Source organism: Zootoca vivipara, chromosome 5 (genome assembly GCF_963506605.1).
Source record: "Zootoca vivipara chromosome 5, rZooViv1.1, whole genome shotgun sequence".
In the NCBI taxonomy this organism is placed as follows: Eukaryota; Metazoa; Chordata; class Lepidosauria; order Squamata; family Lacertidae; genus Zootoca; species Zootoca vivipara.
In genome coordinates, this window is record NC_083280.1 from 53,505,026 (window position 1) to 53,521,384 (window position 16,359).

General features: G+C 45.1%; 1 protein-coding gene across 1 annotated transcript; it reads right to left on the reverse strand.

The window, feature by feature from the left end:
• Nucleotides 1-871: 871 nt before the first annotated feature.
• On the reverse strand, nt 872-15,096 carry SFXN4 (sideroflexin 4). The gene is made up of 14 exons (XM_035137978.2): nt 14,992-15,096; nt 12,573-12,638; nt 11,799-11,873; nt 11,103-11,129; nt 10,949-11,003; nt 9,932-9,957; nt 8,433-8,486; nt 8,251-8,334; nt 8,089-8,151; nt 6,418-6,505; nt 4,955-5,070; nt 3,469-3,554; nt 2,572-2,689; nt 872-1,237 (listed from the first exon to the last, which is right to left on the reverse strand). The coding sequence occupies exons 1-14, from the start codon at nt 15,028-15,030 to the stop codon at nt 1,160-1,162; spliced, it is 975 nt and encodes a 324-aa protein (XP_034993869.1). The 5' UTR covers nt 15,031-15,096; the 3' UTR covers nt 872-1,159.
• Between the last annotated feature and the right edge of the window lie 1,263 nt (nt 15,097-16,359).

Genomic DNA, 16,359 nt, shown 5'->3' on the forward strand with positions numbered 1-16,359 from the left:
TGAACTGGAGTAGACCCTACAGGGAGAGCAAAGTACAACCTCAGCAGAGTACACACTGATTCTTCAAGTACTGTACTAGTTCCAGATTATTAAGCAGAAAATCATTTTCTTGCATCTGTATTACTGGATTAAACCGGACTCCTGTTTGGGCAGATACAGCGATAAAGCCAGTCCTGTGAGTAGCATGAAATAGGCTACCTTGGCAGCGATAAAACTTCACTACACATAATTTTCTCTTCCCACCTCTTTAAAAAATGCTCAGTACAACTTTACCATATTGACAGCGATTGAAATTTCTGAATGAAACATTTGCACAAGTGCACATGTATGAATATTTAATAGATAAGGACAGGGGGGAACCTGTTGCCCTCCCAAGTGTTTCTCCGTATGCCAGCTCCCTTCAGCTGCAGCCAGCAGAATAGGGGTTAGGGTGATGGGTGTTGTAGTCCAGCAACAGATGGTGGGTGCCATATTGGCTACTTCTGCTCTAGTTCCTCTACCCCAAACATCTCTTACAGCACTTTGAGCACCTTCCTTCTATATAGAAAATATTTCCCTTATTGAAAGCTGCTCCCAAGCAGCAAGCTATGAACTGTTTAGTGGCGAGGTAGGGAAGTTTTTAGGGCCCATGCCACAAGCTACAACATTCTTGCCATAGTACAATTTGCATAGCCTTTCTGAAGCTTTAACCAGGATCCAGCTTGACCAGGGAAGCAGCTTAAATTTCACCAGAAGGTAGTGATCACATAATGCTCTCTTTAGTGAAGTCCTCTGAAGTTGGCAGTCACTGAAAACATCACTGGGTGGCTGGGGGAACTTTAAATTGTCCTTTTGTTCTCTGCCACAGGCTTGCAATGGATACACACAGGTATTTCATACAATTAAACTTTTTCTCTATTGAAGGGCATTAGTAATATGTTGGAGGGGTTTTCTCAACAAAATGTAGTTTGTTCTTTTCATACATGATTGCATCAAAAGGAAGAGATTTTGCATTAAGCAGATGTACAGAAGATGGGTCTGTTCAAATGTTGATTCATATGTTTCAACATAACCAACAGCTTCCTAGGTGAAATATACCAAAATGTCCACTTCCGTAAGTTTGAATATGCAACTTCAATATACCAGGAACAGCAGTCCTGGTCATTACAAAGTGCCCACATTAAAGTCCTTTGTAGTAGAAGACTTCTGTTTCTTCCGTGGAAGCAGCTATTTCAGGTTCAAGGTCACTTGTTTTTATCTGGAAAACAGACATGAAGTTCTCACAATTTCAAACTTATTATCTTATGTACACCACATGAGTTCAGCTCTGTGCACAAGGATAAGTCAATATATTTCCATTAGGATCATCACACAAAGTAAGTGTGTTACAGAAATCATATAACACAAATCTTATGATAGTATCTCTGAAGCATAGCACTGAAGACAACAGAACTACTCAGAAGTCTGTCCCTCTTGAAAATAAATATGAAATATAAATGTGCTTAGGAAAGGGTTTCAGTTTGATGTGCCACATTTCAATGCTGTTTCTAGTTATAGGTAAGCAAATACAGTCTCTAGAACGGGAGACAAACCCCTGTGTTACCTTGAGAGGTAGGCCCCATCTAAGTGGTTTAACAATCCCTCTTCCCAGGGAACTCTGGGAATTGTAGCTCTGTGAGGAAATGGGGGACTCCTAGCAGCTCTAAGCACCCTAAACAAACGTTGTTGTTGTTGGCATCTGTCTGTCTCTGGAGGCAATGAAGTGTGAGGAATCACAGCGCCTGCAGAGACCAGAAACTCATAACTGTTGCCCTCCCACGTTGTTTTTGCTGCGTTAGCAATACCGCAGTGACATCGCTGGGGAGCAAGCCTGCATAGTGTCTATGGAGGTCCTGGGATGCCCAGACGACATGTCCCCCATCTAGGCTTTGTTGAAGTGGTCCAAAGGAAAGCAGAGCAATACATTTGGCTTGGGTGCAGGAGTTGCCGGAAGGAGGGGTGCAAGACACCATCCAAATGACTTAGGGACTCCACTCCACCTTTAACAAACTCCCCGATTCTTTGAGGGAAGCCATGAGTGTTTGAAGTGGTATAATAGTGCTTTTTTTTTTTATAAAAAAAGTTTAGGGGTACTCTCTCTTTCCTACTCATATTGAAATACTGCCCCTCAATGCGACCAAACTTAGATTCACAAAATGTTTAGGGGTATGTGTACCCCTGTGTCCCCCAGAAAAAAGCACTGGTGCTTTGAATGTGTAGTGCAGGTGGGACCTTATTTCAAAGGTATCTGACTTTTAGGGGACACAACACCCCCTATGCCAAATGTGCACCTTTGATGTGGAAGTATTTGAAAACCTAATCATCATACCAGGCCCTGTGTTCCATCCAGGTTTTCTTCTCTCTTTTCCCCATAGAAACTCATATTTAAAACACAGCCATTCTAGTGACACTGGGAGCTGCTACAAGGAAAATTCCAAGGAGACACATGCAAACCCAGCTTGGGTAGATTTCTGCCTTTCTGATTCTTTCAATGCCTTTTGCCCTTAAGACCACCAGCAGAGATTTGCAAAGAGAACAGAACGCAAGAACTACCTTGCCAATCGGGGGCATCCAACTGAGCGAAACGGGTATCATTCCTCCAAGGACTGCAACTATCAAAAGAGATCTCAGCGGATTCAAAACCAATGGATTTCGAAGTAAACTGCTTGTGCTGCAAAAGAGATTGCATGGGTAGATTATTATATGGCAAGGTACCATATAGGCATCTGTATAACCAGTCACAGAATTGTAGAGTTGGAAGGAAAGACGAATATCATCTGGTCCAACCCCCTGCAATGCAGGAATCTTTTCCCCAACATGGAGCTCGAACCCACAACCCTGTGATTAAGATACTCATGCTCTTTTGGAAGAACAGCTCAGGAAGACAGCTATGAGCTGCTGCTAATCCAACACTGTAGGGACAGTTGTCTCATCCCTCACGGCATTTAAGTTGAAGGGAACCTTTCGGTCTTTCTCCTGGGTCAAAGTACAAAGTGTGCTATTGTTTCAGACTTTTCCCACTAGGGCTTTTACCACCTGTGAGTTTACATCTCCATGGTCATGCTCAAGGTAAAAGCATTCAGGTTAGAGAGCCATGATACCTTTTGCAGAGCGTGAGAAAATCCCTGAGGTTAGCCTACTGCTGTGACAAGATGCAAAGACTCCTAAAAGTCAGTGGCTTGCTTCTGTCTCCGAATCTGTGGCCCTCCGAGTGTTGCTGGACTACAACTCCCATCATCCCCGACCTCTGGTCATAATGTCTGGGGATGATGGGGAAGACAGTATCCGGAGGGTGACAGGTCAGGGGCAGGAATCATGTGACGCCACATTCTCTCTGATCCAAGAAACGTGGAGAAACTTGCAAGAGGCAGAAAGAAGAATTGCTGCGGACCACTCCAGGAGCAAGGTAATGGAGTTTTGTTTAAGGGACCTATGCTGAAGATGACTTACCGCTTTAAGAGCTGCAGAGCAACCTCTGGAAAGAATATTGCTGTACCAAACATTACTCCTCGGGTTAGCGCTGTTTGTTCCACAGCCTAGGGAGAGTGAGAAAATACATACACACAGAGAGAGGAAAGTAAATGTCACAATAAAGATTTGTGTACTTGTGCTGCAATCTGTCTAACAATCCTGCTTTTTTCTATCACACAGAAATATAAGGAAGGTACATTTGTTTAAAAAGAAGCTCAAAGTGGCACAGTGGGGGAGGGGAGGGGAAACGGGAGAGAAAAGGAAAGTCAATGAAGTGAGTTAAGGTGGCAGAACTTACTTGAACTCTCTCTCTCTCATTACTTTACTAAATTTATCCTAAATGCGTTCATCTCTCTTTCAGGCCGAGGGAGCCGGCATTTGCCCACAGACAGCTTTCCGGGTCATGTGGCCAGCATGACTAAACCACTACTGGTGCAACAGAACATCACCACGACGGAAACCAGAGCACGCGGAAATGCTGCTTACCTTCCCGCCATAGCGGTACCTATTTATCTACTTGCACTGGTGTGCTTTCAAACTGCTAGGTTAGCAGGAGCTGGGTCAGAGCAATGGGAGCTCACCCCATCCTGGGGATTCGAAGCACCAACCTTCTGATCAGCTCAGTGGTTTAGACCACAGCACCATCTGCTAAGGCACCCCCTTAGCTTCCCTCGTCACAATGAGGTGCACCAGAATATGGAAAACCTTGTCAAGATTGGGGAACTTGCAGCCCTCCAGATGGATTACGACCCTTATCGACCGTGATCATTGGCTATACTGACTGGGGCTGATGGAGTTGGGATCCAAAGCATCAGTTTCCCCATTGGCACTAGGGGTTTCCATTATACGAACAACATGTCATGAACGTTTGGTGGGGTAGGGGATTATTGGGCTGTGCAAAAGTCACAATATGGGACACCTAACTCAGTACTGTCTGTCCGGAAAGGCAGTTGCTCTCCAGCATTTCAGGCAGGGGTCTCCCTACCTGGAGACGCTGGGTATTGAACCGGGGACCTTCTGCATGCAAAGCAGATGCTCTACCACCAAGCCATCTCTAAGGACAGTCTTGCCAGCAGCAGAGTCAGCTATGGAGCAAGCAGCCAAGTCCTTTTTGGTTCTACCACAAATAGCCATGTCCCAGGTGTCCCACAGAGAAAGAGACAAACGAGATTTCACTAGGGATGCATACTGAAAAAGGCAGTTGGGAAAATGGATGAAATATGAGAAAAGTGAGCAGACAGCCACAGGAGGCATCGGTGGTGGGGAATCCCTAAGTGTTACCAGAGGAATCCCTAAGTGTTACCAGACAGGAGAAGGAGAAGGAAGGACTGAGTCAGTGCAAGCTTCTTTATGTCAAAGTGGTCAGCGGCATCTGATGAACACAGGTGCCAGATTTGGGGACATTCCTTTCCACCCCACGAGAGGTTGAGACGGGGGAGAACAAAATACCTGTTGCTTTACTTACCTTTTCTCCAGCTTTTACAGACATTCCAATGACCTGGCCTTGGCTGTCCATGACCTCAATCCCGTTCTCATACTCACTGCTTCTAGTTACCATCACATTCAGCGCACACAAGAGGGCTGCAAAAGAAAAGGAACACAAACATTTGTCTAAAAGTAGGTCACTGGTGATTTTTACGTTCACACTGAATGCACGTTGTATCGGGTATTCAGGCAATTCTGGCTGCTGTTGCCAAGTCCAGTTATCTCACAAGAAGCTAGACTTCCCAAAGGATTACTTTCAGGCTTGATGGCAATACAGCGGTACCTCGGAAGTCGAATGGAATCCATTCCGGAAGTCCATTCGACTTCCAAAACGTTCGAAAACCAAAGCACAGCTTCCGATGCTTCCAAAGCCACAGAAGTCACGTCGGACGTTCGGGTTCCAAAGAACAGTCGCAAACCAGAACACTCACTTCCAGTATTTGATCATTCGGGAGCCAAAACATTAGACTCGCAGGGCATTCTAGACCCAAGGTACGACTGTATCCTAAAGCTTGAGGCCACCTGAGCCTCAAGAGATAGCAAAGAACCCAGGAGTACCCACAAGCCATGTACCTGCTCCTTCAGAGGGAGTGTAACCCCATGAAGAGCACAACAACCTCCCACCCATCCGGTCTAGGGAACTGCCCACTAACAGTGCCTCAGTCTTGTCAGGATTGAGCCTCAGGTTTTTGGCTCTCATCCAGTCCATTATCGAGGCAGGACAACCATGTGCAGGCTTTCCATGTCAGGGAAACTTGAAAATTTATGGTTACTCATCGACAGCACACTTCCTGGAACACTTAACATCCTACTTCTGCCACCAGCTCAAGGGGACAGGGACCAGTTTCCAACCAAACCCCTGCCCTGCAAGGACGTAAACTGCCACCACTCCAGTTTGCCATCCAACCACTCAGGCCCAGCAGAAAGCTGAGTGTGTGGTTTAGATCCTTTATCCTATTTGGATGCAAGTAAAACCAATCAGTGGGACGCAGGTGGCGCTGTAGTCTAAACCACAGACCCTAGGGCTTGCCGATCGGAAGGTCGGCGGTTCGAATCCCTGCGACGGGGTGAGCTCCCATTGCTCGGTCCCTGCTCCTTCCAACCTAGCAGTTCAAAAGCACGTCAAAGTGCAAGTAGATAAATAGGCAGGAAGGTAAATGACGTTTCCATGCACTGCTCTGGTTTTGCCAGAAGCGGCTTAATCATGATGGCCACATGACCCGGAAAAACTGTCTGCGGACAAACGTTGGTTCCCTCGGCCAGTAAAGCGAGATGAGCGCCAGAGTCGTTCACGACTGAACTTAACTGTCAGGGGTCCTTTACCTTTACCTTTTTAAAACCAATCAAACCAAACAAGTGCCCATTCCCAGTCTTAACCATGGAAAGTTTGAAAGAACAACTTTCCACCTGAAAGGTCCTTGAATGATTTTCTTGTTTACTTACCTGTAAGTGGACCAGGTATGATGTTCTTGAAGACGCGCTGCCCGGAAGGACTCAGTTGATAACGAGTTACAAAGTAGACAGGAAGAGCCTAATAATAATAATTTATTATTATATTATTATTCTGGGCGGCTTCCAACAGAAAAATAAAATACAATAATCTATTAAACATTAAAAGCCTTCCTAAACAGGGCTGCCTTCAGATGTCTTCTAAAAATCTGGTAGCTGTTTTTCTCTTTGACATCTGATGGGAGGGCGTTCCACAGGGCGGGCGCCACTACCGAGAAGGCCCTCTGCCTGGTTCCCTGCAACTTCACTTCTTGCAACGAGGGAACCACCAGAAGGCCCTCGGTGCTGGATCTCAGTGTCCGGGCAGAACGATGGAGTGGAGACGCTCCTTCAGGTATACTGGACCGAGGCCATTTAGGGCTTTAAAGGTCAGCACCAACACTTCGAATTGTGCTCGGAAACGTACTGGGAGCCAATGTAGATCTTTCAAGACCAGTGTTATGTGGTCTTGGCAGCCGCTCCCAGTCACCAGTCTAGCTGCTACATTCTGGGTTAGTTGTAGTTTCCAGGTCACCTTCAAAGGTAGCCCCACGTAGAGCGCATTCCAGTAGTCCAAGCGAGAGATAACTAGAGCATGCACCACTCTGGCGAGACAGTCTGCTGGCAGGTAGGGTCTCAGTCTGCATACCAGATGGTGCTGGTAGACAGCCGCCCTGGACACAGAATTAACCTGTGCCTCCATGTACAGCTGTGAGTCCAAAATGACTCCCAGGCTGCACACTTGGTCCTTCAGGGGCACAGTTACCCTATTCAGGACCAGGGAGTCCTCCACACCTGCCCGCCTCCTGTCCCCCACAAACAGTACTTCTGTCTTGTCAGGATTCAACCTCAATCTGTTAGCCGCCATCCATCCTCCAACCTAGAGACAAAAAGCTGTATTCTTTTATTTATTACAACATACATATCCCACCTTTCCTACAAGGGAGATTAGGCTGAGAGAATGTGACTGGCCCATGGTCTCACAGTGAGCTTCATGGCTGAGTGGAGATTTGAACGCTGGTCTCCAAGGTCCTGGATTAACACCACTCTCTCTGTGAAGAAGGACTGACTGTTGAACCACTCTGGGAATTGTAGCTTGACATGTGGGTCGTGTGGGGCAGGGAATAGAGCTTTCCTAGCAACTCTCAGCACCCTTAGCAAATCACAGCTTCCAGAATTCTTTGGGGGAAGCCGTGACTGTTTAAAGTGATATTGTGGTGCTTTAAATGTGTGGTGTGGATATGGCGTTGCATTTCCTGCTGTATAGCAGCAAGTCAAATTCAAAACATGAGACGGAGTCGTAGAGTTGGAAGGGACCATGAGGGCCACCTTGTGCAATCGCTTACAATGCAGGAATCTTTTGCCCATCATAGGGCAAATGGGAGGCAAAGGCAGCCTCCCCAGGCCATACACCACCCCCAGACACACCTACTCTCCCTAGGCCAAACCCCTTACCAACTCTGAGGCCCTCAGATGTTTTTGCCTGGCTGGAATGTGATAACGCTACTTTTGCTTGCTTCAATGGAGGAAAGAAGGGGGTGCAAGTGTGTGCAGAAAGCAGTCTACTGTAAAAAGGCACATGCCCCCCCCCAAGAAGGGAATGTGGTATAAAATTGTAATACATACCCCCATGCAGGAGGCATATGTGATTGCCCCAACGGAGAGAAGTAATTGCTTTTGTGAAAACACCTATTAAAAAAAACCACACAATCAGAGGAAATTCATTATCCACAATGCAGGCATAATTCACCTCATACACCCTTTAAAAAATACATAGCTATGTTTTACCATTTCTGTAGTTTTCTTCTCGACTTGTTTCGGAGGATTCCCATTTGCCAAGGTGACTCCAGCGATATAGGAATGGAAAAGGAACTGCAACATTCGAGACGACAAGCACACAACCTCAACGTTAGTTAATACGTCCACTAATAAATATATGACAAATTAACAGAAAATTGATTGCTCGTTACCTGGCAAATAAAAGCTGACGCTGCTTTTCTGTGTGGTAATAAAGTAACGATGACCTGTGAATAAAATGTCATGAAGGGGGGAAAGCCTTGACAATCTCACAAGGACACACTTCAGCAATACCAATTCAGATAGCATAGGTGATAATTTTATGTTGTCTGCTGGCTAGAGCTAATGCGAGACGCTGAAGTCCAACATCTGGAGGACCACAAGTTAGCCACTCTTAACCTAAAGCAGGGATGAGGAACCTGTGGTCCTGCCAGATGTTGCTGGACTACAACTCCCATAATGCTGATGGGAGATGAGAGTCCAACAATGCGGAGTCAGCCAGCCTTTCCTTGAGGACTCCTCCAGCTCTGTTGATGAATTAAGCTGATCTCCTGATTCGTGATGCATTTTGTTTTTTTTAAACATTGCAATTTTATTTTGGACTTCGTGCTTTTCACAGCCACTTCCTTCCCCCTTATTGTTGATGGTTTACAATTTCTGCAAATAAACTAACATTTGGAAGGCCACAGGTTTACCACTCCTGATTTAAAAAGACTGATCCAGAAGCAATACACACTGGCCAATATCTCTCCCAGCTCCAATGCTATCTATCAGCAGCCATATGGAAGCCACAGAAATGTGGTTGCTCCCAGGCCACATCAGCAACATCTGAATGAATTAAGATAACATTGGCGGGGTGGGGGGAGCTAACAACACAGCTGCTGCTTATGCAAGCAATCTTCCCACCCTGAGGCCCACATCACCCATGGCTGTTGAATACTGCCTGAATAGTAGGGCAGCCCACACCATACAGCATAATGTAGCTGGGCTTCAATTATGGCCATTCACACATTACAAAAAGCCCTATACACAAAGCTGCATGAATCCAGCATATACAGGAATCCTCTTGTGTGACAATTCACACACAAGGTTCATGTACGCTTACCAAATTCAATGCGCTTACAGTACGTGTGCAAGGATGAATTTCCATGGAATGGACTCCACAGAAAACCTCTCTCCATCTACTGCAATATTCAGAAATAAAGGGTGCCCTTTAGTGGAAGGATTGCCATAAAGCACATCTTAAGTCCACATGCTGTTTGGAGCTACAATACAATGTTGTTGTGCAGAATGCTTCTGCTCAGTGCCCCAACCAATACGCTTTTAAAGACCTCCTATCTGGTGACCATCACTACCTCTTGCAGGAATAAAAATTGTTTTCCTTTAAATGACTCTCTCTCTCACTCACTCACACACACACACACACACACACACACTGATTTGTAGCACATCATAACCATAGACTACACAAGTTAATCAGTCAATTTGGGTGAAGCAAGCGTCTGGTGGCTGAAGAGTCCTCCCTTTCTGGGGAAGGCAGAGAGCCAGACTTCTCCTTCAGTAGCTCTTTTAATGTGGAATCCACTCAATCTGTGAGATTCTGGACTACAGCAAGGGGAAACTGGCATATTTACTGCTCACAGACACTCTGGAAATGACTTTCATTACTCACCAGTGGAGCATAAATAGGCAGGAAAGCTGAGAGAGAGAAAGAGAGAGAGAAGGAATGAGATTTTTTTTAATTCAGCAAAATCAACTGTTATGTAGGTTGTCTCAGTGGTCTAACTGAGGACTCTATACATTTAAAGCAGTATTATACCACTTTAGAAAGTCCTGGGAGCTGTAATTTGTTAAGGATGCTAAGAGTGGTTAGAAGACCTCCCCCTCCCCAAATTCCCCTCGCAGAGCCACAATTCCCAGATTAAATTCATAGAATCATAGAGTTGGAAGAGACCACAAGGGCCATTACTGTTCCTAGGATTCTTTGGGGAATATTTATGAGCTTAGTGGAGTCATTTATGGAACTAAGGGAGCACAATAAGAAAAGGAAGTCAGTTATTGGAGAAAAAAATGCAAAAATTATGACACCTTATGAACCAATTGTTTATGTGGGGGGAAAGGCAACAAACCTTCCACACATTCCTTGGAACCAGCACCTTGCAAGCGACAAGAAGGCAAGTACATTTCAATGAAATGAAAACTGAGGTCTCCATATCTAACACATATCCATCAACTGCACAAAAATGATTACAGGTTGCATGTTGCCTACTACTCCAGCAGAGGTAATAAAGGCATTTATGAAGCAACTAGCACAAGTTCCACTGATACAATTTGCTAGTAAGTTGAACAGTATTTATATTACCCAGGATAACAAGCCACAAATGTCGTACAGTCGTACCTCGGGTTACAAACACCTCGGTTTGCGAACAGTTCGGGTTACGAACTGCACAAACCCGGAAGTGTTTTCGCCGCACGCGCATGTGTAGAAGCGGCGCGCGCGCGGTCTGCGCATGCGCAAAACACGAAAATCGCGCTTTGCGCATGCGCAAAATGGCGCCGCGCATCACGTTCGGGTTACGAACTATTCGGGTTACGAACTGCGATCCGGAACGGATCGCGTTCGTAACCCGAGGTATTACTGTATAAGCATATATCCGGTTTTTAGTAAAAACTATAAATGGAAACTGACCTGGAGGCCTAAATAAGAGAGGAATTGTTTCGCCAGTGCAAGGATGTACAGAGGCCTTCAAGGAGAAAAGCAAACAAGAAACCCCAAAGAATTAGGATATGTTTTTTAAAAAATATCAGCTAAAAGAATACCTAGACATGTTATAAAAACTCACCAAACTTAGCTTCCAGGCTTCTCTTATCTAAGCATTAAAACAAAGGGATTTAAAAAATCATTTAGAGTAAGTTTTGTTGCATATCATGCCCCATGTCCCATTATGTTTTGAGTTTTCAGGAATATGCTTCCAGCATTTTACCACAGCAGTAGAAATTTAACCAATAAAATTTTTGCCCAAGCAGCCCCTGGAAGACCTCTCAGCTAGATCCTGTAGGAACATGGAAGACAGACTTTCCAGGGATGCTGTAATATACTCAAAACGATTTTGAACAAGGAGCAGACATTCCTAGCCTTTTGTCGGTTCCCTGACAAAACTGAGGTCCTATTTACTGTCTCTAGCTGTGATTTCAGGGATGGTCAGGTCACACACGGCACATGGCAATTTACACACACCTTAACCAGCCCTGAAATCCCCTCCTGCTGTAAAGTACTGAAACACACTAACTACAAGAGCAGTTCTTCCATACCCAGAAAACAAGAGACAGCCCCTAGTGCAAAATGAAGACACATGGGCCACACTGCATCCCCAGTTACCCCACCACCACCACCACCACCTCTCACACAGCTGTTGGGAAGATATATGAGATGGGTGAAAAATATTCCTGTCACCCTGTCACTTTGCATACTGCAAATGGTAATTAATTGCAATATACTGCATACGTAAGGTTGTTAGTGGAAGAAGGAGGTCAGATACCTTTTTGTCCTGTAAGGACTCTGCGATGTTTTCTTTACTAGTTGGCAAAAGAGCTCTGGATAAGGGGATATCCTTCTGTTTTACAAGAAAAAGCAGAGAGGTAGGATCACACACAGATTCTAACCCTACTTCATCATCTACCTGTATTCGAACTGTACTTTTGGCAGAGGGGGTTGGGTTCAAAGCAGCTGCCTCTCATTTAGATCAGGAGAACAGCAGCTCATGCCGACAGGGTTAACCCTCCTTTTTCATCCCAGAGCCGCTGCTCTAATCAGAAGTGACAGCCCTCCATATCCTCCTTGGGGAAATCAGAGGTCAGGAGATCAGATCACAAATATTCCACACCACATATAATCCATCACTGGGGTGGGGGTGGGGAATAATAATTATATAAGCTCCACACACAAAACAGGTAATTTGCAGATCCAGTTTTAGAGGCTGAGAATTTAAAATTGGGAGTCCTATGCATGCTCACCGGAAATAAAGTTCCACTTAAATCAATGGAAATAATAATCAGCAGGGCACACTTGGGAGTAAACATGCATAGGTGTGCCCTGCAAAGAGATGTGGCAGCCTGGAGGGGAGGTGGAAGAGAAACAATGGGGGGGGACCATGGGGGGGGGACTGGAGGGGTGGGGTGGAGCAGAAGAAAACCAGGCCTTCACACTTCTAGCCTGGCGTGACATTCAAAACGCAGACTGAGAAACATAGTTGATCTAGCATTAGCTCTTTATCAATGTCAAGGTGCAAAAATTAAATAGATAAGCTACTTACATTAGGTATAAACAGGAGCGTAGCGTCCAAAATATCTACCCAATGAAGAAACCTTTGAAAAAAGGTCTAAAGAAAGAGATATGCTTTTTGAGTATTCAGGTATTTTGTGAGGCTGTTATTTCTAAACCAAGCATAGGTAGCCAATAATCTGTGCCCGATACCTAATTCTATTCGCTTCTTAAACATTTCTTTTATTTCAACTTCCTAAACTGCCCTCTGTCTCTTTCTTGTGCTAAAGCAACACGAAAATAAAAAATAAAATACATTTTTTTAATAAAAAAAATTAAAAATTGTGCAGTAGCACCTTAGAGACCAACTGTTTGTTCTGGGTATAAGCTTTTGTGTGCACAGAACAAACTTAGTTGGTCTCTAAGGTGCTACTGGGGAAAAAAATAATTTTAAAATTTATTTCGACTGCTTCAGACCAACACAGCTACCTACATAAATCTAGCAACACGAAAATGTCTTTTGAAATCAAAATGGCTCCCAAGCAAACGTGTTTAGGTGAATATGCATCAATGACAGGCAAAATGCTACACAACACCATCTCTGAAATACTGCATCTCTTACTTCCTATGTAAAAAAATTCTGCATGGTGTGGAGAAAGTGATAATACTAAAATTCAAGTCCACCCAACAAAGCTAAATATTGGAAGGTTCAGGACAGACAAAACAAAGTACATAGTTAAACTATGGAATTTGTTCTCACAAGATGTAGTGAAGGCTGCCAAGTTGGATGGCTTTAAAGGAGGGTTAGACAAATTCGTGGAGGCTATAGGCTACTAGCCACAATGGCTCTGGGCCCCTCCATATGACCTGTTTGTTGAGCATTTGTCCTGATGTGAGGACATCATACAACAATGGGCATTCATCCTGATACACTTGCAGGGTGTTTATGTGTCTTCCCATTAATCATTTGTTCATTCTACACTTTCCCCCCAGTACTTTCCAAACTGCAAAAAGTCAGATTAATTTTAGTCATTCATTGCACTAGGGTGCCAGAATCCTTTAATACAAGCTCCAGTATGTGCTTGAGAGGCACCCTATGTCCTATTTCCACTTTCAGAGGCAGTACACCTCCAAATACCAGTTGCCGAGTAGTGCAAGTTGCTTTTGCACCCGGGTCCTGGTGGCAGGCTTCCTGCAGGCATCCTGTTGGCCATTGTAGGAACAGAATGTTGCACTAGATGGGTCTACTTATATTCTTGTGGCCAGTTTATGTAATCCAAATAAAGCATCATATCCTGCATGGCATAATTCACTGAGTAAAGGCTGTATCTGAAGAAGAGTTCATGCACACAAAAGCTCATACCAATAACAAACTTAGTTGGTCTCTAAGGTGCTACTGGAAGGAATTTTTTTTCATTTTGTTTTGAGTAAAGGCTGTAATCCTACACACACTTACCTGGTAAAAAAAACTACACTGGACACGGTTGGGGCAGCGGGAAATACATGGGATTGTGTTGCACAAAGCACCATTCACAACTATTAGTGCACACTGGAGTTTTGTTTTTTAAATGTGCATCCAAATAAAAATCCATGTCTACCAAGCCATTAATCCAAGCTGTGAATTAACGAACTTGCCCCCAAATCGTTTGGAGAGTGCTCACAGGGTGGATCATATTAAAACTGCAGAGTGGCTATTTCCAGTTGCAAAGAGAATCTATCTGTTTCTATCTCTTTGGCAGCTAAGTGAACCGGTCAATACATTTTAAGATGTTACAACAGATTTTCCAACAACCCCAACACGTGGAGTGTTAATTGCACTTGGGAATATTCACATTCAACAAACCACTAACCTAGTTTCTGCTTTCTGGAGTATCCCAGAGCAGATATCAGCAGGACATGGTGAGTACTGTCCTACAATCCAATATCCATTTATCAGGAGCAAGCCCTATTTAAATCAACAGGACATACTTTTGAGTGGGCATGTATTGGACTGCACTTTTGGAAGCAGTTTAAGATATTTCTTTGGGAGCTGGGTTCGAGAGATAATTGTTACGAATGGGACTGTAAGTACACAGTGTCAATTTACACTTTGCAGCCTTTCACTGCCATTCGAACCGGGCCACAGAAATTCGGGTTTCACAATCCCCTGCAGGCAATGGGAGCAAGGCTCTCTCTGAACGCAGGAAGGCTCCCCTCTGAATAGACGTGCATGGTCGAGACATGCATAGGATCGCAAGAGCGAGAAGTGTCGGCAAATCAATGCAAAGGGAGGAGCGATCGGCGATCGTCGCCGCCCGCTTGCAAACGCCATTCAGTCCTCCCTTGCCCTTTGCGGGTGAAACCCTCCTTCCACTGCAGCAAAGGAAGGGCGTCCTCCTCCCTTCCACCGCATGCTTCCCTCCGACCTTCTACTCGCCGCGATCTGCAGCAACCCCCCGCCGCCCCATAACCCCTGCGCTTCAAAGTCATACTTGGCCCTCGCTTCTCCAGAACTGCCAGTTCAAATCCATGAGGCTCAGCGCGCAACGCCGGAAAGCGTCTGCTCCGGAAAAGCTCCGGCGGCGCACGAGCGGAGCTCACTTCCCTTCTCTGCTCAGGCCCAGCCTCTCGCGCGAGGTGCCTGTCCTCTGCGCGGCTGGATCGAGAGACTGCTGCCTTTACCGTACCTATGAATGGCTATGGGGGATAGTTTTTGCTTTTTTCATCCTGCTGGTCAAAGGCGCATGGAACAGCGGCCCTGCTCTTGCGCATTTGAGAAACAAAACAAAAACGCAACCCCTTTATCGATCTCCAAACAGGAGCGCGTTTTTATGCTGCTTGCTTTGGAGTAAGTTTCGAGTAAGCATGCCTAGGATCCGGCTGCCGCGCCTCCCCCCTCTACCGGGAAGGGGACGCATGGTTTTAGCAATTGCACAAGCAGAAATTCGACGGGGAAAGCTTTTCCCGATGTGAAGATTTCGGGGTGGAGAGCGCAGCAGCTCACGAAGCTCTGCCAGGCAAAGCAGCTGCCTCTCACGTAAAGGCCTGACCTTAATTCCCCCCTGAACTGTTTTAAAATAAATAGGGGCTTTCTACTCAAGTGTAGAACTAGGGAATTACGAAAATGAATGGCACCCCCTCATTCATTTATGCAGATTCGATTTTTCCCTTTAACTTATGTATTTGAAAGAGAGAATCCACCTCTTTATTTACCACTCAACGTCTAGGCTTGCCAGGTCTAGATGCTGAGAGGGCTCCTCCTGTACATTTTATTACATTTGTATCCCACCTCTTTCCTGAAGCTCAAACAGGCATCCATTCATTCATGTATGCAATTTGTATTCCACTTACACCCATTGAAAGATTCAGCCATGAGGAGGCAGGGGACAGCAACCATGTAGTGTAACATAGCTTGCTCTGTCAATAATATGGACTGGCAAAAGCACAGAGGAATGCACTAACTGGGCAGTTCTTTTACACTGCCAGCCCACTCCAAACAGAATAAGGCTGATTCAAACATGCTTAATGTATTAGCATTCAGCTCACAAAGGACCACAGGATTGCCTTTCTAAAAGGCATTGAGAGTTGTACGGTAAACACCGTAATTCAGTGGGGGCTGAGCAATAGTTTTGCCTTCAGAAGGTCTCAAGTTTATTCCCCAGGTATCTCCAGATAAGAGTTGTGAATGTTCCATCTGAAACCTTGAAGAACCACTGACAGTTAGTGTAGGCACTACTGAGCTGGATAGACCATTGGTCGATAACTCGTCAAAGCTGCAACACTAAGTAAGCCATTGCAACTGTATTTCCCTCCCCCACCCCAAAAATTTGCTTCAACTACAGTTTAGCCCAGTGCAGCCT